At 48.3% G+C, this 22,823-nt stretch overlaps 1 protein-coding gene across 2 annotated transcripts in view; it reads right to left on the bottom strand.

Moving 5' to 3' along the window:
• KCNIP1 (potassium voltage-gated channel interacting protein 1) overlaps positions 1–22,598 on the bottom strand; it is a 236,764-nt gene extending 214,166 nt beyond the window's left edge. For both annotated transcript variants that reach the window (XM_012461121.3, XM_012461122.3), the window contains exon 1: positions 21,993–22,598. In XM_012461121.3, the coding sequence (XP_012316544.1) occupies positions 21,993–22,053 (61 nt within the window). In that variant the 5' untranslated portion in view covers positions 22,054–22,598. The remainder of the gene's footprint in view (positions 1–21,992) is intronic.
• Positions 22,599–22,823: the final 225 nt, after the last annotated feature.

The raw sequence follows: 22,823 nt of genomic DNA, 5'->3' as shown, positions 1-22,823 counted from the left end.
CATGGTGGATATTGGAAGGGAGGTTGTAAGATGGCAGACATGTTGCCCCAGGAGAGCAGCCTGGTTGGTGCTGGCATCCTCAGCAGTTTGTTTTCCTGGTGACTCTGACACAGAAGCCCTGTGCAGAGGTGTGGTTTCTGGGCCCAGGATGCAGGATGGGAGGCACGGCTAACATGACCCGAACTAACACCGTCACCCTTGGCTAATGGAGATGTCAGAGACAGAGTCTGGAATTATTTCCTTCAACCAGGTGGACAGTGCAGCATCAGATGGCTCTGCCTACCCTTACTTCCACCCTGGGAGAAGCTTCCAGAACACTCCCACCTGTCCTCAGTTGCCTGGGAAGGGGCTTGTCACCACGTTTGGCTGGCACTGCGACACTGCAGTCTGAGTCAGAGAAACACATGGTGGGAAAGGTCACAGGCTTCCAAATTAACTAGAGGAAAAACTGCCAATTGCCAAAAATGTATGTAGGATTCTCATGGAGCTCTTCCTTCCTCTGCATTCTAGGGAGGGAAGGCAAAGGGATCATGCACAAGGATGGGTGCCCTCCATGCATGGTAGTGCTTGGTTCTTGCCATTTTTAGATGTTGATTGAGCCTTTACTAAATCTCAGGCACTACCTAAGTGCTTTTATGCAGATTCTATCCCTTATCCTTACAACAACCCTATGGGGCAGGTATTATTGTGATCTCCCATTTACAGAAGAGGAAACTGAGGCTCAGGAAGGGTAAGTCACTTGCCCAAGGTCATCTGATTACTAAGTGCGGGAGTAGGGGTGAGGACCCAGGCAGCCTGCAGAGTGCATGCTCTTAGCCCATCTGCTAGAGGTCTGCTGAGACAAGGTCTCACCCATGGACACAGCTGTTTCCAAAGCGCAGGATGGCTGGCTCCCCAGAGGTGGGTTCTTTCCACTGATCCTGGGCTCAGAGCAGGGACCCAGAAAACAGGACATATCAGGCTGATCCCAGAGCCTAAATCTTAGGCAAAGCTTCCCAGGCCTTGCACAGAAGCCCCCTCCTAATACCGCCACCATCAAATGTCCCCTCACTGGCTTACCCTGGAAAGCCGAGCTGAATTGCACACCTTTCTTCTCCCATAACCCACTCCTCAGAGTCAGGGGTTTGGTGGGGAGGAATCCCTCTCACCACTGGTAAGCCCTCAAAGAACTCAGAGAACTTGACCACCCAGAGGGAGTTGTTTGCCCCATGCCAGGTCAGCCAGGCCTCAGAACAGAGAACGCTGGGCTGGGTCCTGGGGTGGCCATGGGTAAGGCCCCTCCTCTCTCAGAACCTCAGTTTCTCCCTCTGAAACTTCATTCCCACCATGACCTGCCCCATCCCACTCCTCTACCACCCATGCTTGGATGTCACGTTTTGTTTCCATCTTGGGACAGGCAGCAGACACTTGATAGGATGGCCACTGTGCACTGTTCATGCTCTGAGTCTTTTACATGAATATGTCATTTAATCCTCCCAACAACCATATGGATGGGTTCTGTTAGTACTATTATTTCTATGTCATAGATGGGAAGAAAGAATAACAGAGGGGTCAAGTGACTTCCCCTGGGTCACACAGCTAGCAAGTGACCAAGCTAAGATTTTAACCCACACAATGTAGCTCCCAACATTCGCCCTTGCATTCCTCCCTTCTGGCAAAGCCACATCAGAGGAACTGGGAGAAGTACACGTGGCATCCGATAGAATCGGGTGTCGTGAGTGGGGCAGGGGATGCAGTGCTAGAGCATTGGCAGCTTGGGAAGGGTCTTCAGCACAGTCAAAGGGGCCAAGTTGGTGCTGAGAGTGAAGGAAGCCGTGGAAGAACTCCAAGCATGGGAATATGTAGCCAGATTTACTGGAAGACGTTGGATCTGGAGGCAGTGAGAGGCTGGCCTCCAAGGGGTGAGGGTGGGGAGGCCAGGGAGGAAGCCACCACAAGAAAGCCAGGGCGGACCGTGGAGCCTGGACCTGTGCTGTGCAGCGGGGGCTGGGAGGACAGGCAGGAACCAAAGCACGGCTGCTGTAAAACTGACATGGTCTGGCTTCAGATGGTACATAGGTGGTGGGAAAGGACTAGAGGGCTTGGACTCCTGGGTGCCTAGCGGGTATCTAGGAGGATAGCTGTGTCTGGCTGGGAAGAGAATACGGACTGAGAGGCAGACTGGCGTAGGAGGAAAACAGCTCAGGTTGGAGTGCGATGGGCTGGAGGAGATGCCCAGCATGCATTTGCAGATGCCGGGCTGGAAAAGTACTTGGTGTCATCAGCATATATGTGCTAATGGGCAGGGGTGGACTGTCCCAGGGAGGTGACACGTGGAGAGAGTACAGAAGAGGGATTAGGTCAGAGCTCTGGGGATCTCCTCCTGTAACGGGGTGGATGGAGGAGAGAACTCATCAACTTCCTGCCTCCCTCAGCTTTACGTTTGCCATGTCCTGGCCCAGCCAGGTAGGAGTCTTAGGAGGGGGAACGATTACCCTCTTCTTGCAAAGTCGACTCTGAGAATCAGTAACTGGCTGCAGTTCCGGAACCCTGCCTTTCTGCTCTGGCACCAGCCCAGGATTCTCCAGCAGGCTCTGAATCGTGTAATTATCCATGTAATAATTATGCCTGGCAGAAAGCATCAGCTTTCTTGGGGGAGGGCTTCCCAGAGCGTCGCCTAGCAGTCCAGCCACCCTCAGCCTGCTCTGAGGACAGCTCTCTGCAGCCCGCAAGATCAGAGTGCAGTCCCCAGCCGAGGAAGCTGAGCTTTACCTTGGCCACCTGTCAGACCATCTCCCCGGGGGGCAGGGTGGGGGAGGGGGGAAGCTATCCACATCATTTGGTTGGGCCTCCTGGATGTACAGCCCATCTCGACTTGCTCCCACCAGCATGCCTCCACCATCTCCCACAGACCTATTTATGACCCGGAGGGAAAAAAATCTATCAACTCGGAACGGCAGCTAATCAGTTTACTGGGTTGCCTGGGGTCTTCTGATGTAATTAGAATTCCTACTAAGGCACTGGTGAGTGTCAGACTCATTTCAACAACTGCTGCAGACACTATCATCAAAGCGCCAAGATTCCTTTGTTCCAAGTCCTATTCGGAAGCAGCTCGGGAGGTCTGCTTTAGAGGGAAAACTCTAAGCATTGGAATTTTTTTCCGCTTCCTCTCCTTCCTGCTGCACTCTTCCTTACAGAGATCAGGGAGAACCTGCCAGAATGTCCCAGTGCAGCTGGAAACAGACCCAGACCTGTGGGGTGTGAATGTAGCTCCCAAATGCCCACAGGCTGACCAGAGACGCCTCATGTTGAGGCAGGAATGCTGCCCTGGGGAGGCTGCTGGCTGTGTCTCAAAGACCTCACAAGGTGGCATTTACCTTGGCGAATTCCCCAGCCTCTGGCAGTGAGCCTTGGAGGTTTGGAAGCCTGATTTTGCTGGCACACCCAGAAGAGACTCATCTGTTAGGCGAATACTCCCATTAGCTCAGATCATGTGACCAACGTATAAACCACAATGAGAAATGCAACTGCCATGCAGAGCAAGAATGCTGAAGTTGTCATGCCTGGCGTTGTCTCTCCCTGAGGCAGAGCTGCCTGGGGAGCACATTACAATAATGTTTCTTGGTGAACCCAGACACATCGGGATGCTGGTGGAACCACTCAAATGTTTAATGGCAACAGGCTCTGACTATCTGCTGCAGGCTATCCTCAGGAGGGAAGCAGCTGACATCAGGATTACACAGGCCTTGTCCATGATCAGGGCAGGAGTTCCCTGGACAGGCTTGATGTGGACCCTGTCAGGTGATTTCGGTTCCTTGAGCTGCCCTGCTTCATGCCCAGGATGACCACATAGCACCTGGGGTCAGACTCCTTGGCCAGCTGGGACTCCACCCAGCTGATCTGGTGCCCAGCCCTGAACTGCTACCTGGTTGTGATCTTTATACTATATAATGTGCTTCTCCAAGACTAGAGTTGTTTCTGGCCCATAGACCACATTTTCTGCTCCCTTTTCACCTAGATGTAGAGGAGGCCTTAGGGTTGGGGGAGCAACAAGACAGAAGGAGGCTGGGTCCCTGAGTGACCACATGGAGGAAGGCTTCTGGCCCAACTAAAACAGTTATATGAATGATAAAAGCAATTCTATGTGTTAGGCTACTGCAATATCGGGGTTTATTTGTTACAGCAGCTAGGGTTACCTTAAAGTATAATTGTTCTAGCCTAGGCCTACCTCCTTGAGATTATGGTTGTCAGCCAATGGAGTGCTAAATCTTTGGAAAGACTTCAAAACTGTATTCCAATACCATCTCTTGTGTCACCCCCTAAAGGTGGCTGATGGTGCAATGCTGTATATGGATTTTGCTCTCCTAACTTTGATTCCCCTCGTCCCTCCCAAATGTAAGCTGATGTTACTTGGAGATCCCAAGACACAGACATGATATTGCAAGTGGGATTCTGAAAGTCCAGCAATTGGCACAAATCAGCACACAAATGACTGAAATGGTCTTTCACTCTGGAAGAGGAGTTTAAACACGTACATACACAAACGAAGAACCACACACTCACAAAAGCAGGTGAGAGACAGAGTAGAGAGACAGCCTGCACTGAGCAGATGGAGCAGTGAACATGAACTTGGTCAGAACTAGAATGCAAATAAACTTCATCTATCTTCTGTGCCAACTATGTTCAACTAGTAGTGACCGCTTGAAGCATTGTGTTAAGAAGGATTCTGAGGTCACATTCTAGCTCAGAATAAAAAAGTCTCATAATGAGGGATCTGTGTCTGCCATGGCTGATGGATATGGGAGGGATAGCACATGCCAGGCAGTGTCATACTTGTGCTAAGGAATAGGATTGTGGTTGCAGAGGAACCTGTCTTAATCAAGTCTGCTGCCTGAGACCCATGGGCTCACACTGTAACAACCCAAACATTGTTAATTCTCAAACGAGTGTCTACTATGGAGCAGGCGTTTTACATACACCTGCTCATTAAGCCTCACAGCAACCCTAGAAGGGAGGTGTTAACTCTGTTTTGCAGACAAAGGATCTGAGGCTCAGAGAGAGTAGGTGACTTACCCAAGGCCACATGCCCAAGAAAGGCAGAGCCAGGTTCCAGAACAGCACTGCCCAGCTTCTGAGTCTGTGTACTTCACCATTATGTGGAACCTTCCATTGGCATCTGGGTTGAGAAGGGGCAATGCACGTCAGCCCCAGAGTCTGACTGCTGAAACTGACAATGGTAGGCGAGAGGGAGGAGGGTTTGTCTCCCAGGAAGCTCAGACAGAGGTAATACAAACACCAAAATGTTTTGGGATTGGATCTTCCTACAGCCTTTCTCTGTCTCTCAAGTTAGTTTATCACTCCCCTAAAGTTTTGGATGACAGCCAAGAAAAGAAGGATGAGAAGGAAGGAGATGGAAGATTCTTGTGTTGTCAGTTCCAATGATGTGCGAGGCCACAGGGAGGGACTGTGGAACTGGCAGTCAGAACTGGGATTCGGTGTACCATTGCTTCAAGTTGACTGTGCAACTGAAGAAAACAGCTTTCCTGAGCCTCAGTTTCCCCAAGTGTCAGATGGAGCTAATACTAGGAAGCAGGTGTAGAATCTCTGAGACCTAAGGGCACAGATGGGCCTGGGTTCTGATGCTGTCCCTGCACTTAGCAGCTGTGTGATCTTGGGCTGGTCCTCACTTCTATCTGAGCTTCAGTTTCCTTGTCTCTAAAACTGAGACAATAACAGCATCTGCTTCATAAGACTGTGTGAAAATTAAATGAGATAATTTAAGGACAGTGCCCAGCACAGTGTCTGATGTTGTATACAAAGAAAGCATACTTTATCTCTCTGTGCACATGCACACACAAAAACACCCTGGAAAGAACTCCTCCTGTTTGACACGTAGAGTCACAGCGTGGTACTAGAAGCTTGGGGACAGCCTGCCTCCATTTCCACCCTTTGCAGTTTGAATAGGGTGCTTTGTAAACTCTAAGAAATTCAGCCTAGATTCTCTTGATCTCTTCATGCTTTCGCTCACCTTGTGTCTTTGCTCGAGTTCTTTCTACCTGATTTCTCTTCTACATCTTTCAATAATGAGAACAATTACAATAATACAAATGACAACAACCAATTAATCCTCCCTCTGTGGAGGGCTTGCTATGGGCAGGCAGCCTCTGCCTGCACTCTACATGTTTACTGTTTCTTCCACACTCGTATTACCCATCTCCCTCCCTTCCTTCCTCTTCTTCTTGACTTTGTTCCAGGATTTGGGGAATAATAAATCAGCTTTGGAGACAGATAAAGGCTGCAGGCAGCTCCCAAAAACCACTTTGGTCTTTCCATTACCTCCTGTCCTGTGCTGCCTCGGAGACAAATTCCCTCCCTTGCTCAATTTACACTTTATTTTCCATACTCTTCCCAAAGAGTCAATGTGATCAATATTACTAACCTTATTGGACACAGGAAGGAAGTAAGGCTCAGCAGAAAGTACTTCCCTAGAGCCACACACCCAGGGGAAAGCAAGTCTGGGATTTAAATCCAAGGGTCTTCGATCCCCAAACCTTATTCATTATTCAGTAGAATAATGAATAAGCACTTGAACCCAAATGCCTGCACACCATCTCATCTTTCTCAACAATCCCACCAGCACCACATGGCTCATTCAGAGGACACTCTCAGGCTAGATTGCCAGAATGAGGGGATTCAAGGTGAATCTGAGCCACACATGTTCTACGAAAGAAACATACAAAGTCTCCGATCTATCATTATTGACCATGTATCAGCTCAATGTTTCTACTAGTAATGGAAATAATAAATGATACGAATATTAGTAGCTGCTGCCATTAATGGAGCCCTCACTATGTGCCACATCCGTAAAAACCATGAGAATTCTATAATGCTGGTGTGAGATTATTCCTCTTCCACGGAAAGAACAGAGGTTCCACAGGTTCCTCTGACTTGCTTAGAGCAGAGGGTGGGTGGGCTCTGGAGGCACTGGCACCTGAAATCACTTCTGTAATCCCGCCTGCCATTGGGGAGGACTTGCTGCCAAGAAGAACATCTCCGGAGCCAGGACATGCCTCTCATTCCTGCTGCACAGCAAGGTCACCGAGGAGGGAGGCTCGGACTCTCCAGAATCAGCTGGCGGGAGAGGCCGTATTCCCCACCGTTCCCTGTGATCAGTTAGCACAGAATCCAGGTAGAACAGGCCCTACCTCTGAGGGCAAGGTGGTGGGTACAAGAGGTCAGGCCAAGCTGACGTCTGGGGGCATTCCAGGGACAGAGTAGGTGCCAAGAAGTCTTCCCAACCTGCCAGGGTTACTGAATTGCTCATGCTGGCGATGCTGTTAATGCAGGTATATTATGATGTGCCTGATAACCCCTGCGTTATCTTCAAAGATGAGAGGTTTAACTCTGATGAGTTCATCCAAGAGAACAGCCTGTGTCTTTCTGCAAGTTCATCCCTTCATTTCACAAATATTTATTGAAGACTTGACGATGTACCAGCCACGGCACTGTGCTACGTGCTGGAATGCAAATGTCAAGAAGGCAGCTTACATTAAAATGATTCTGAAAGCACCAACCAGGAATAAGAGAAGAAATCTGGAGGCATGGGATCCATTTGCCTTATTCTTTCCTACTTTTGAGAACTACACCTTGGGGAATTCAAGTTCTGGGGGCTGGAAATCCTTCTGTGCAGCCTAGTCAAAGAAGATACTTTGGACGAAGGGAATGATTGCTTCAAATTCCCCAGTGCTATTGACACCACTACCACCATCATCTTATCAACAACATTACTACCACACCATCATCACTACTATTACCACCATCACTACCATCATAACCATTGTCACCATCACCACCTCCATCACCACCTTTCATCACAACTACTATCACTACCACCATACCACCACCATCACTATCATTATTACCACACCATCATCATTACTATTATCATTATCAGCACCATCACCATCACCACGATCACCAACTCCATAACCACCATTATCACTACCACTGTCACCATCATCACTACTATCACCACCATCACTACCATCATTACCATCATCACCATCACCACCTCCATAACCACCACCATCACTGTCATTACTACCACACCATCATCACTACTATTACCACCATCACTACCATCATTACCATTGTCACCATCACCACCTCCATAACCACCACCATCACTACCATCAATACCATCATCACCATCATCACCATCACCACCTCCATAACCACCACCATCACTGTCATTACTACCACACCATCATCACTACTATTACCACCATCACTACCATCATTACCATTGTCACCATCACCACCTCCATAACCACCACCATCACTACCATCAATACCATCATCACCATCATCACCATCACCACCTCCATAACCACCACCATCACTGTCATTACTACCACACCATCATCATTATCAGCACCATCACCATTGCCATGACCACCTCCATAACCACCACCATCACTATCACTGTCACCATCATCACTACTATTACCAACATCACTACATCATTACCATCATCACTGTCACCACCTCCATAACCACCACCATCACTGTCATTACTACCACACCATCATCACTACTATCACCACCATCACTACCATCATTACCATCACCACCTCCATAACCAACACCATCACTACCACCAACACCATCATCACCACCACCTTCATAACCACCAACACCTTCATAACCATCACCATCACTACCACCATCACCATCACCACCGCCAACACCACCACCACCTCCATTACTACCACCATCACTGTCATTACTACCACACCATCATCATTACTATTACTGTTATCAGCACCATCACCCTTGTCCCCACCACCGTCACCTCCATAACCACCACCATCACTACCACCAACACCATTGTCACCACCACCTTCATAACCACCACCAGCTTCATAACCATCACCATCACTACCACCATCACCATCACCACCAACACTACCACCACCTCCATAACCACCACCATCACTGTCATCATGACCTTTACCATACCACCATCACTGTCAGTACTACCTACCATCATCATTTCTATTATCATCATCACCATCACTATCATCATCACCATTGTCACCACCACCGTCCTTAAAATCAACAGCATCATCTATACTATAATAATCGCCATTACCACTAATATTGTCATGCTCCATCGTCGTCACTACTGCCATGAAGCCCCTACTGTCATTACTGTCACCAGCACCTCTGCCATCATCAACAATATTATCCCTTTCTATGGTTCGCCTCTATGTCCCCACCCAAATCCCACGTTGAACTGTAGTTACCAATGCTGGGGGAGGGACCAGGTGGGAGGAGATTGGATCATGGGGCAGTTTCTCCCATGATGTTCTCATGATAGTGAGGGAGTTCTCATGAGATCTGGTTGTTTAAATGTATGTAGCGTGTCCCCCTTTGCTCTCTCTCTGTTCTACCACCATGTGAAAATGTGCCTGCTTCCCCTTTAGCCTTCTGCCACAATTGTAAGTTTCCTGAGACCTCTCCAGCCATGCCTCCTGTACAGCCTGTGGAACTGTGAGCCAATAAAACCTCTTTTTTCCATAAATTACCCAGTCTCAAGTAATTATTTATAACAGTGTGAAAACAGTCTAATACATCAATAATAATCATCACCACTAATAACACCACCCCTATCACCACCATCACTACCACCAACACTATGAGCACTATCAGTCTCACCAACATCACATCACCATCACTATCAAAATCATTATTTGCTATGACCATTATCTCATCTAATACTGATCCCCACCATGTATGCACTGCCTTCTAGCTTACTAAACACATTCATATTATCTCACTAATCCCGATGTCAATCCAGTGACTTGATACCATGATTGTAATCGTTTAACAGATTAAGAAGCTGATATGCAGAAACGGGCTAAGCAATTTCCTGAAACTACACAGCTCCAAAAGGGTAAGCTAGGACTGGCCTTCAGTTCAATTTCACCCAACACACCATACCTTTTTCTCTCCATCAGCTCTAAGCTGTTATGGAACAGCCTCTAACTTGCTATGTTTTTGTGCCAAGCCACAACCTTTGATGTTCACATCTTGTGAAAATGCTGTTGGTGGGACGGTGGCGGGATTGGTCCTCAAAGTCATGCCCAAGTTTCTCTGCCACATGAATTCTAATTAAGGAATCCCAAGTCTTTGTGTAGCTCTGTGAAATATTAGTCACCAAGTACCAGTCTTTTGCCTGCAACTGTCCTGGGCTCCTCGAAGATGCTCAGAAGGGAAAAAAGAAAGGTCCACGTCTTTGAGGAAAGGCCACTCTTGCTGGAGAGTCAAGCATGTTTATAGGGAATGATGATAGAACAGTTCAAGGTAATCAATAGCTAAATCAAAGGGACAAATAATCAGTCCCCTGGGAAAGGAGAAGGAGGAATCAAATGAAAGCTGAGTGATCATGGGGAGACACTTGGGGGACACGGGTGAGGGTGAGAGGGCACAGTCTCAGTCCCTACTTACTCAGTCTTTCCTCACCCTCGCTGTCCACGACCTCCCAGGACCTTGCCCCACTCTCCTGAACACGGACAGCCTGACTCTGCTCTTTGCCTCCCACTTCTGATGGCATCCTCTTTCTGCTAACATCCTCCAAGTCACAAGCATACAAAACATCACTGTCATTTTTCACCCTTTTGTGCTTCTTATTGCCTGCCTCTGTGACTGCTCATCTTGTCCCTTCTGCCTAGAACTTCACTAACCTAAATTCCTGCTTGGGCCAACCCCTAGTTCTTTTGTTGAGCTCTAATGCCACCTCTTTGGGGCATCTGCTCTAATTCTCCAGCCCCAGCCTCTCAGATAGAGGTGCTTTCTCCCTCCTCTGAATCCCCACAGTGTTACATAATCTATAACATCCTCTAGTTAAATGCTCAGGTCCAGCCTAGTCCAGTGATTCAGCATGCAGACACTGGAGACAAACCATCTGGGTTCGAATCCCAGCTTCTCCACTTATAAGAAGTGAGACATTGGACATTTGCTTATGCCCTCTAGTCTTCAGTGTCCTCATGTGGAAAGAGTCTAGTAATAGTGCTTGCTTCCTCGAGATACTGTAAGGCTTACATAAAACCAAGCTGCTAAAGTGTCTAGCACATAGTCAGCATCTATAGATCTGTTGTTAATGTAATTATCATGACCAGAGAGAAGTTCCTTGGGGACCAAGACTGTGTCCAACATAACTCTTATCTTCCAGCAGCTTCTTCCTCAGTGGAAGGCAGATGAGAGCCAGACTTGCCTCCAGCAGAGGCTACACGATACGGACCAATGTGTAGAGTGGTCATTCAGCAAGAGAAAAACAAGGGAGGGTGGAATGGTAGCACCAGGTGAGGACAGATGCAAAAGGCAATTGGAAATGGCAGAGACTCCCTGAGAAGATCAGGACAAGACTCAGTGCTCATTGCAGTCCCAGGTCTTCCTACTTCCCGTTATAATGCACCCTGAGGACGTAACAAATCATAAGGTGCTTCCAGGAAATGAGTGAGGCCTGCATTTGGAGTGTCAACAACAAGGGCTTTGGTAGTGGCCAAAGTTGGTGTGAATGCTGTTCTTCCACCAGGCATCTAGGGGACTCGGGCAAGTCACTTCTTCCCAACACTCGGTTTCCTCATCTATAAAATAGGGGGATCGGTGCCTACCTCTCATAGTGTGAGATTTCATCTGTTACATGGGAATAATCATACTACCTACTACATAGGGTGTTGTGAGGATTAAATCAACGTACCAGAAGCGCATAGAGGGGTATTTGGCACAGAGTGCTACATAAATGTCATAAAGACGACTTAAATGTTATGTTTGTTAATGTTGTTATTTTTGTCAACACCTTGCACAGTTCCTGGCACGCAGCAGGTGCCCGATACAGATCAGTTTTTTCTTTTTCCTGTCTGGTTCCAACTCCAATGCTGAAATACCTCACAGGCACACTGAAGAGATGCTTAAGGCACCAGCAAAGTAGAGGCCACAAAAATTATGTTTTGAAAGCATATTATATTTCAGAAAAGTCACTGAAGTAATCAACATGGCAAAAATTCAAATTCAGCAGACTTTCTTAGACTTATTTTACTGTTTCTCCTTTGAGTTGCCTGTGTAGCCATTGGTGGGGCTGGGCGGGGAGGACCTGATCATTTTAGTGTTAGGGCCTGCAGGGCTTAGAATCCCTAATCAAAATTAGAATCCCTAATCGCCCAGGGCTGGATGCATGCAAAGGGGGAAGACAACAAGGGAAGCCCCTTCTGCCCCAGCTTTGATGGGTGGAGAAGCCTCCTGAAGACGGCCCTGCTGAGTGCACGATTTGGCCATCTGGGAGAGAAATACATAGGTGAATCCCAGAGATGGAGAGAAAGTGCAGCCTCAGCCACAGGGATGCAAATGCTCCGGCTTCCCCAAGGCAGCTGGGAGCTGTGTGGTCTCCAGGGAACACTCCTCTCACTCTGGGTCCAGGGTTGGCATGGGTGAGGAGCCGATGGGGCCTAGAGGAGCCTGTCATTTCCAGTTCCTGGGAGTTGGGAAACTAGCTGTAACTGCTCAGCCTCTTCCTGGGGCTCAGAGGCTTGCTTGTCCTGGATATGCCCTCCAGCTGCAGGCAGGAGGCCAGGTGGTGGAGTGCCTTGCAATCAGATCCACTTCAAGTCCTTGCTCACTAATCACTAGCCAATCAAGAACCTCCCTGCAACTAAGTTTTCTACTCTGCAAAGTGAGAATAATAATGAAACCATCATAGGACTCCACAAAAATAAAAAGATTTCTTTTTTTGGGGGGATCCCTGCCAACATAGAGGTCCTACTAGACCCCCTGGAAAAGGTATTTGACTTTCATTCTCCAGGCCCTGCCTGTGTCTGTTTAGACTCTTATTTCGGTTGCATTTTCTGGCTTCAAATGTGACCGAAGTAAGAGTAACTTTTGAGGCCAGAAAAGCCTTCAAAGGCTCTGCACATAAACGAGGCTGCCAGTCCGCTCTGGGATTCCGAACATTACCAGTGAAATCCGTTATGCAGGCAGGTGTCTAGCTGCGGCCCACATGGCTCTGTCCTGCACCCTGTCCTGGACTGTGCTCTTAGAAGCAACTTAGATAAAGACCTAGAGCGCCTCCTTATCTTCAGGTAGCAGAAAACTTGGAGGTACAGCTAAGATGATGGCTGGTAGAATCAAGATTCAGAATCTCACTTGGCTGGAATAACAGCTAAAATGAGTAAATTAAAACTTAATGGCCGTACATCGCCCTGCATTTCTTTTTTGTTGTTAAAAAGAAAGAAAGAAAGAAAAACAGACAAGCTTGATTGCAGAAATGCAAATCTGGAAATCTTACTGCATAGCAATTTTTATGAGACGAGACGAGCAGGGCTGGGGTTCAGATGCCGGGCCTGACACTTGAGCTGTGTGATTGTGAGCAAGCCACTCACCTTCTCTGGACCCTATTTTCTTATTAGTAAAATGAGGCTTAAATCAGAAGTCTTCAAAGGGCTTTCCCGGCTTAATATATAATTTGATATAATACAATACATATATTTCCATAATCTGTGCTTTAGGCCAGTATTTCTCAGACTTCAGTGGGCATGTAAACCATCTGGTGATCTTGTTAAAATGCAGGTTCTGATTGGGCAGTTCTGACTGAATTGAGGCCTAGGACTCTGTATTTCTAACAAGCTCCCAACTGATGCTGAGGCTGCTGGTCTGAGGGGCACACTTTGAGTAGCACAGACCCAGATAGTAATAATTTACCTTTAGAGCATTCTATGTGCTGACCACTGTGTATTACATGGATTATTGAATTTAATCCTCATAACAACCTGGGGAGGGAATTATCAACAATATCCTCATTTTCTAGATTATGTAGAGATGAAAGTCCACAGAGGCAAGGTAACCTGCTCAATGTCACACAGCTAATGAGTTGCAGAGCCAGGATTTGAATTCTAGGTTTGCCTAACCAGGAGTATATGCTCATAACTACCATACCACATACATAGGTGATTCGGGCCAAAGTATGGCTAAGGAAAGAAAGGAAATGGACAGGAGCGCAGTAATGTATTTGCAAATGTACTAGCAAGTTCTGGTGTTTTTTTTCTTTGCAGTGATAACCACTTTTAAACCGACAGGCCTCTCCTTGCCCCGCTGGACCATGTGAAAACTCGGACTGATCTTGGTCCTTGATTCTGAACGTTTGCAATTCTAACATACTTGGGAGCTATTTGAATGCTCTGTCTTCACTGACAGGCAATGATGGCTATAGCAAAGGGAGAAAATTTTAGTTCACTTAAATGATTAGAGCAGAGGAAAGATGTTTAATCCTATTAATGAATTTGCTAATTGGCCTTCTGCCCCCAATCATTTCATATTCAGGCTTTCACAGTATCAGATTAAATGGAAACAGATCTGGGGGGAGGTGGGGTTGGGATGGGGCTAAAAGCATTTTGCTCAGGGCCTGCAGTGGCTCAGTTGTTCTGTGTGGCTAACGAGGTGCTTAAGTCTATCCTTGAATGCCTTATCCCCAATATCCACGCACCCATTTTGGCTGTTTTTCTACCCAGGTCCCTAAGGTTCCAGAGGCAAAGCCAGGAGGAGAGGAGGTTGGTGTGGCAGTTTCAAGCTCAGGCTCTGGGATCAGCCAGACCCAGGCTCTGCGATTCCCTAGCTCTGTGACCCTGAGTAAGGCACTTCCCTTTTTAGAGCCTCAGGTTCCTCAACTGCAAAATGAGAACTGTAATAGCATTTTGTCCTCCAGGGTTGGGATTAATAAAAGAACACAGGAGAGGGCTGAGCAAGGTGCCTGGTACTGGGTAGAAGCCAGAGTGATTTGAGCCAGTATTATTATCCACCTTGAGCTAGTATTATTATCCACCTTGCGCTAGTATTATTATGACCTGCATTTTCATACTTTGCTGTTGGGAATTGCTTTTACCATCTAAAGTTGACAGCTTCCCTTAGGAATCACCAGGGAAACTGTTTAGGGTGCCAGTGACCATGGATGTGGTGGCCCAGGATCCCAGGGGCTGGGAATCAGAGACCACAGCTCGAAGGGATTGGGAGACTACCAAGTGTCACACAGTCTCGTCCAGGTGGAGCAAGACAGAAGGAAGGGACCTGCCCTGCGATGGGAAAAAGGCAGCAGCAAAACCAGCACTGCCAGCTCACCTGGTGTGCAGCACCACGCTCACTTCCTCCTTGGCCCTCACGCAGCCCTGTAGGGAGACACTGTCATCGTCCCCCTGCCCTTTTTTTTTGAGACGGAGTCTTGCACTGTTCCCCAGGCTGTAGTGCAATGGCGCGATCTCGGCTCACTGTAACCTCCACCTCCCAGGTTCAAGTGATTCTCCTGCCTTAACCTCCTGAATGGCTGGGATTATAGGAGTGTGCCTCCATGCCCGGCTAATTTTTGTATTTTTAATAGAGATGAGGTTTCACCATGTTGGCCAGGCTGGTCTTGAACTCCTGACCTCATGATCCACCCACCTCGACTTTTCAAAGTACTGGGATTACAGGTATGAGTCACCATGCCTAGCCCATTGTCCCTATTTTATAGAGGAGGAAACAGGCCTGGAGAAGCTCAGATATGAACTGATAAAAGGGAGATCAATCCCAAGACTCTTATTTTGATGCAGCCCTGCTAACCATAATGCAATCCTACTTCCAGCCTCCTGATTTCGGTGGCATGTGGGTCCTATTTCCCCAACCGCACCAATAAGGTTTTCAGTCTGGCTTAAATAACAAGATTTAATCCAAGGTACTACTCCCACGGCTGGGATACAGGAAGCTAGCAATATCCCAACTGACTTCAACTACTTCCAGAAGGTGACCTATTTAACATACTACCTGGAGGAAGGTGAAGCATTTAAAGAGAAGTCTCTCTGAAGGTCCTAGGACTCTTAGGCTCTCTCTCTCTCTCTCTTTTCTAAATACTGCTCCTTCCCTGCCTGATGAATGGGAACATCAGCTCCAGGGCGATTATGCAGTATTTTGCATAACTTCTCCCCAGGAGCGGACCTGAATTTCTCATCTGCACCACCGCATTCCCGCACCACTCAGAGCCATCGAGAATGCACACTCTGGCCCATCCATCCTTACTTCCATGCCGCCAGCATCCATCAAGTCTGGATGCAGTGCCAGGCCTGACAGAGGCCCTGGAATAAGACTCAGTCCCTGAAGCTAGTCAGAGAGACAAATGTGAAAACCCATAATGACAACCTCACAGTGTGTCAGAATTGTAGTGAGGGAAAGCAGCAACAGCTATGCGAGAACAGAGAAGGGAGAGATGTTCTCTGCCTGCAGAAGCCTGGAAGGGCTTCCCAGAGGGGCGGCATTGAATGAGGCTTTGAAGGATGAGTAGGAGTTGGCCAGGTGAATGAGGAGATGCAGGAGGAGGGAGGATGAGGAAGCCAGAGTGGATGTTAGGCAGAAATGACATCAGGGAAGCAATGCTGAAGGACAATTGTGGGATTGGCTAAGTGAACAAATAAATTAGTGGATAAATATACAGATTCTGATCTCACCCAGGCAAGGCAAGGGTGAACCTGAAATATAAGGGAAGACAAGGGGAATCACTATGAGTCAGTCCCTGCTTTTGTTTCAGCAAAAGAATGAAAACTTAGAGACATCTCCCCACCTTCCCCAAAGACGCTATACACCTACCAGTATCCAAAATATTACCAGGGCTCTTCTTGACTGAATTTGTATTTTTCAACTTTGGATAGCATGACTATCAATGCTCTTTGTGAAAAGATAGTCTTTTAATTATAGCTGTTCTGAGACTTAATTATCTACCCATTTATGGACATATTCATTCATTCACGCAGTCATTTATTCAATCATTCTTTCTGTCATTCATTTGATAATTCATTTGCTGCTTCATTCATTCACTCCTTTACTGCTTCCCTCATTCATTCAATCATTCAATTCATTCATCCAATGAATGAATTCTTTTCCCTCATTTGCTAAAGCATATGCTCACTTACTCACTTACACATTTACAAAGCATTCATGGAGCAAGGCCCTTCCAGGTAGACAAAGAGGTCTAAGCCTTCACCTTTTCCAGAGACCAAGTCAAAAAAATCCCACTTATTTTAGGCAGTAAGTCCTTCCCCTCTGTCTCGCATTCTTTTCCATCTCTCTGTTTATCTTGAGATCTACTGAGCTTCTTCTGGGATTGAGGGAGCAGAGCTGTGCCTGGTGCTGGGTGTAGGTTCCTCATACCTTTGTGATTGTGGGGGGAGTGGGAGTAGAATCACTGCTTTCAGTACTATCCTGCTAAATGGTAAACAGATTCAGTACATTTCATGGGCAAAGCCAATTCAAAGCCAGCAGCCCGAATAACAGAATTCATTCCGAGCAGAGGGCTGGTAACCGAAATTCCAGTGGGAAGCTAACTTTTCCTGCGGGGTCTGCAATTCTAGGAAATAATGGAGAGTGGCCAGCCATTCCATTATTTATAATTTCTCTAGAAAATATTTTTTAAGTACCTACTATGTGCACAGAACCAAGCAGAGCATTGTGAAGGATGAGTTAGACATGCTCCTACCCCCAAGAAACCTGCCCTCTGGTGGTGGGAAAGGGGGTTAACACCTCCATTGATAGACAATTCCAAGCACGACTGTGAGTCGTAAGAAAATGTACACCTTAAAATAATATGGGAATTCAGACAGGACAAGTCATTTCTCTCTGGGGCTTGGAGAAGGCTTCCTAAATATGGAAACTACTGAGTGAGACCTTGGAATGTGGGTGGAATTTTAACTATTAGACAAGGCAGCAAGGGGTGGGGTGGGGGATTATTACAGAATTAAAAGGACAGGCAAATATACAAAGATGGGTAAAGACCAAAGCAGAAACATTTCCATACAATAGGATTCTCCTTTTACAGATAAAGAAACTGGCATTTACAAAGTGAAACGACTTGCCAAAGACCCCTTGAGCTCAGGACTATGTGACGACAAGGCTGCTCCTTCTCTATGCCTGTCTGTCTCTTGTCAGTCTCCCAGGTCTTTAGGTCAAAGATGCTGCCCTGACCAAGAAACTCCAAACCCAGCCTCATCAGGTACACTCTGCTTCCATAAGTTCTCAGAGGTGCTCATTGATCTAGGAGCAAATATGGGACTGATCAGGAACAATGCCATGTTTGACACTCTACTAACCAGTACCATATTCACTCACCATGTGCCCTTAGTAAAAGCATCTGATAGCTATGGGGTTGAGTTTGCTCACCTAGGCTATGACTGTTCTGGAGATCTGAAGCTCAGCCCTTTCAGAAAGTTCTGCATGCTTGCACTCGGTCATGGAGGATTTCTAACCCAGCCGCCTTTGCAGTGTGGGGTTATTTCCTTGTAGGCAATTCTCTGTTGAGATGGTCTTGGTCTAGCGATGCTGTCCCTAAATTCTCCTGCCCCCTGACAAGCCTAGCAGCTGCACCTGCTGGTCCTCCTCTGGTTCTCCGCAATGCCCTAGCCTGTCTCACTTACCCATTCAAGGCCAGGAGCAGTGTCCTTGGTGTGCCATGCACATGCAAAACTGTCAGAGCCAGAAATTCTATCTGGGACTGGGATGCAGAGGCTGAATCCCAAAAGCAGGGCTTTTCTACTTTTAATTAAAGACACACAAAGATTCCAAACAGAAAGAAGGACAGGAAGTGAACTTGAATATTTTTATTCAGTCGCATGACTCTTAAATTACTTTAGATATCTGTTGCCTTTAAAGAGCTCTCCCTGAACACCCGGGTTGGACTGGGTATGTTCTTCTTGCAGGATTAATCATGCAGAGTTTTTGCCCTATTTAAAAACTATGTATGTTTCTAAATTGTATTATCAAAGCATTCAGGATTTTAATTGAGCAGGCTTTGATGTTTTCAGAACAAGCCACAGAGTAGAGGTCAGTGAGGGTTGCAGCAAGGGACAAACATCTGCGTGCCTGGGTTTTTGGTCCCAGGTATCTGAATAGGGCTGGATGAGGTTTCCAGAAATGAGCTGTTAAGACTTTCGGACATATCGCCTACTTCAAAAATGGCCTTACTCTGGACATTTGGAGGCGCCGAACAATAGAACCATAAATTGAATAGTATCTAAAATTTGTTGACCACTTATTATGTAGCACAGTCTATGCTAAACGCTCGACTTGCATGATCCTTGAAATCCACACAACACAACAGCTCTTTTAAGATGGTAACTACTACTATCCCTGTTTTATAGTTGAGGAAAATAAGCCTTAGTCATACAGCTAGTAAGTGGCCGAGCCTGAATTTGAACCCAGCAGGGAGACTGATTCCTGAGTTGAAAATCCCAACTGCTCTCTTCTGACTGCTTCTAATTAGATCTGAGCCTCACGTCTCAGAGATCATAGCAGCAGTTCTGGTGAGAGCATCAACCACAAAAATATTAGAATTTGAGAAATAAATGGAACCTGAGGAAATGCCTAATATAAATTTCTCCTTTACAAAGGAGAAACTGAGACCTCAGTGGGAAAAAGTGACCTGGCCAGGATAGGATCCCTGACCACTAGCCTCCCCAGCCAGGGCTCCCTCCAGGTTTCCAAGCTGCTTCCATGAAAAGGTCTTCTGCTGATTAGCATTCCACTGTGCAAGGCAGTGAGATGACTGCTCCGGGGGCAAATGCCTGGGGGAATATATGCAGCTGGACCCCTGGACAACTCACACCAGTGTCACAGGCTCTGTGCAGGAAGGGCTGAGTGTCCAGTGCTTTGATAGCTTGTCTTGGGAGTTTACCCATTGGCCCTGAACCTGCTATGAGCCTCAAACAAACATTGCTGTGAGAGTTAAATGAGAGTTAACCCTCACAATAATGTTTGTCAATAAAACACCTGGCACTATGGCAAGCACACAGAAGGGACACACTGAATGCTAGTACCCCCTCTTCTTTTTCTTAGAATCCTAGGAGACAGAAGTAAAGACCTTTGTACTTTGGGAATCCTGCAGGAATTCATCCAGGGTGACCTGGAGTTTTGGGTAGGAGAAGGAAATGGTAGACAGCAATGTCTAAGCTCTTACTCTTTTCCCAGCTCTATGCAAGGAGCTCCATATTCATCGTTCATTTGAACCTCACATCCTTACAGCAACCTCCCCTGGGTCCCTGGTGGCTGCAGCCAACCTAGTATATGAGGCAGAGTTCCCCCTTCCTTTACTTCCTACATACCCAGTTCCCTCCAGGAAGTAGTATACAAATTTTATGGATAAAAAACTGAGGCTTAGAGAGATGGGGGGACTTGCCTAAGGTCCCAGAGTTAGGGAGTGATGGAGCTGGGATGCACACCCAGACTCCACTTGACTCTAGGGCCCTCCAGCTCCCAGGAGGGCCACAGGCATTGAAAATATTTAAAAACAAGCCCCTGAGTTTCCTGTCCCCACAGTCTCCTGGCCTCTGAGACCTCATGGTGGTTGGACAGATGATGAGGGAGAAGACCTAGATTTGGTGCTGAAAATTGTCCCCAGCCAAGCAGCATCCCAGGATCTGCGAGAGGTGAGGCGTAGAATGCCAAGACCTTAGGCTGAGCTTTGCAGACCTGTTCTTCTCAGGACTGATTAAAGGGCAACAGTCCCTTCCCTCCCAGCAGGATGTGTAACTCAGCTGCACAAATGGGCCGAAGCCTCTTTCTATGTTCTAGGCTGTAAATATTAGAATTTGAGAACCAAATGGAACCCAAGGAAATGCCTAATGTAGATTTCTCCTTTTACAAAGGAGAAACCAAGGCATCTTTTCCCAGCCATATGCAAGGAGCTCCATATTCATCATTCATTTGATCCTCACATTCTTACAACACCTCCTCTGGGTACCTGGTGGTTGCAGTCAACCCAGTATATGAGGCAGAGTCCCCCCTTCCTCTACTTTCTGCTCCCAGATATCTCTCTCTTTGGCGCTCAGCCAGCCTGATGCCTCTGGGAGCTGGACCAGAATCTGGGATCCCTTCTTCCAGGGAGTTTCAAAGACAGCTTACTTATGGGGATCTCTGTGGTTCCAACCAAGGTGAGACCAAACAAGTTCTAAGAGGAGACTTGTTGTTCACCTGGGGTCCCTTACCCCATTACACTGCTCACCATCGGGCATATGGGGTAGGAGCTGTAACTCCCGCCTGTATCCAGGATGGGGACTCTGATGGTAGTACTTGAATGTTTAAGTGTCAGGCTACTTAAAGTCCTACCACTCTTAGTGACATCTGAACATTAAACAAAACAAAACCCATCATTTCCTGTTTCCTAACCACTTCCAGTCTCTTTATTCCAACTAACTTTCTAATTGCTGGTTAGGAGGCCTGCATAGTCCTCCATGGCCCAACACACTGGTCCCAACTTCACCTGGACCCATTTGAAGACTCTCCCACTGGTGAGATCAGTCACATCTCGGCTGGGGACAGGTGGCGATGGAACAGCATCCAGGCAGAAGAGACTCCAGGATATTATGCTTTTTAATCCTTGATGTAAGCTCAGCTCCCAGCCAGCCCTCCACGGTTGCTCCTCCTGACTCCCCGAGCCACCAGGACATGAGCCCTGGGAGTTTTGCCACCTGACAGCAGCTGATTCCTTTTGGCTTGCAGAGGTTTTAGGGGTGCAGACAGAACACTCTCCCTGATGAGGGGGACTCGCAGGTCTGCACCTGGTCTAGCGGTCTGGGAGGAGTGCGCCAACACCAGCTGTCATGGGAATGGGAAGAGCTTCACCACACTTCCACCAGAGAATCCGGCCACCCCCACCTGTGAACATGTCTCTTCCTTCTGCTCCCAGAGATTTCCCCAGGAGGAGAGTTCCGGCACATGGTGCCCCAGAGGGGTCCAGTCGCCGCTGGGGCAAACGTCCACTCTGGCTCCCTCCTCTGGGTGTTCATACCAACCCTCCCGCCGGATTCTCTGTCCTTTGGATGCAAGCACCTGTCCCAGCTCCTCATGGAGAGGGGAGTCTGGACTAAGGGAGCCAGGTGGCACACCCCACCTCAGCGCCTAACACCCCCAAACCCAGATGGGGGAACAAAAGGAAGAAGGAGGTGGCTTACCTTTCGAGGGTCGCCTTTGTTTGGTTTGCAGAGAAGAGAAGGTGCCCATGACGGCCCCCATGGCAGTGAAGACTTGTGCGCGAGTTGGGACCCCGGGCCCTGCCCCTCCCCTTCCCTGGAAAGAAACCCTTGTGGCTTGTCTACTCTGAATTGGAGGAGAGAAGGGCGTCCGGCAGCTCGCCTGCAGCTTGGTATTCAGCGTGCGGGCTGGGAGGCTTCTGGCTTCCTTCTTCAGCCCCGCACATGCGGGGACTCAGGGCCAGGCGCTCCCCGCGAGCCTTCGGAAGCGCTTCCCCGCGCGAGGACCCGGCCCGGAGGGTTCCCTCGCCCAGGGCCAACGACGGTGCCCTGAAGCCTGCCTGGAACTGGACACGGGGCCGGCGAGCCCGCCCGGCCGAGGTTGCCGAGCCAGCGCCGCGTGCGGTGCGGGAGCCGCGGTCCGCCCGCCCCTCCTGCCGCACGCTCGGCTCCCCTCCCGGCGCTCGGGCTGGGTCTCGGAGGGCCGAGTACCAATCATGAATGAACAGAGCCCGGACCGCGCGGCGCGGAGCCACAGCGCGCCCGCCTGCTGCCTGCTGACTGCTGCCAGCGCTCAGGGCGAGAGTCGGAGCGGCGGAGGGGGCGGCGGGCGGGCAACCACGGAGGGGCGGGGTGGGGGTGAAGGTTGCACGGGGGCGGGGCCGGGGGGGAAGCCTGGTCCTGCGCCCGCACCCCTGCGCTCCCGCACCCCTGCGCACCCGCACTGGAGTGGTATGCGTGGGACCCCCAGGAGGATGCGACCCTGAGACAGACCGGGGGCCAGGCACCTGAGTGCCGTTCAGGGGGCAGTAG

Source organism: Aotus nancymaae, unplaced genomic scaffold (assembly GCF_030222135.1).
Source record: "Aotus nancymaae isolate 86718 unplaced genomic scaffold, 86718_ANA_hifiasm-v0.15.2.pri h1tg000015l_1, whole genome shotgun sequence".
Taxonomy (NCBI): Eukaryota; Metazoa; Chordata; class Mammalia; order Primates; family Aotidae; genus Aotus; species Aotus nancymaae.
The sequence above is the reverse complement of the archived record's forward strand: the minus strand, read 5'-3'. Positions and strand labels throughout refer to the sequence as shown.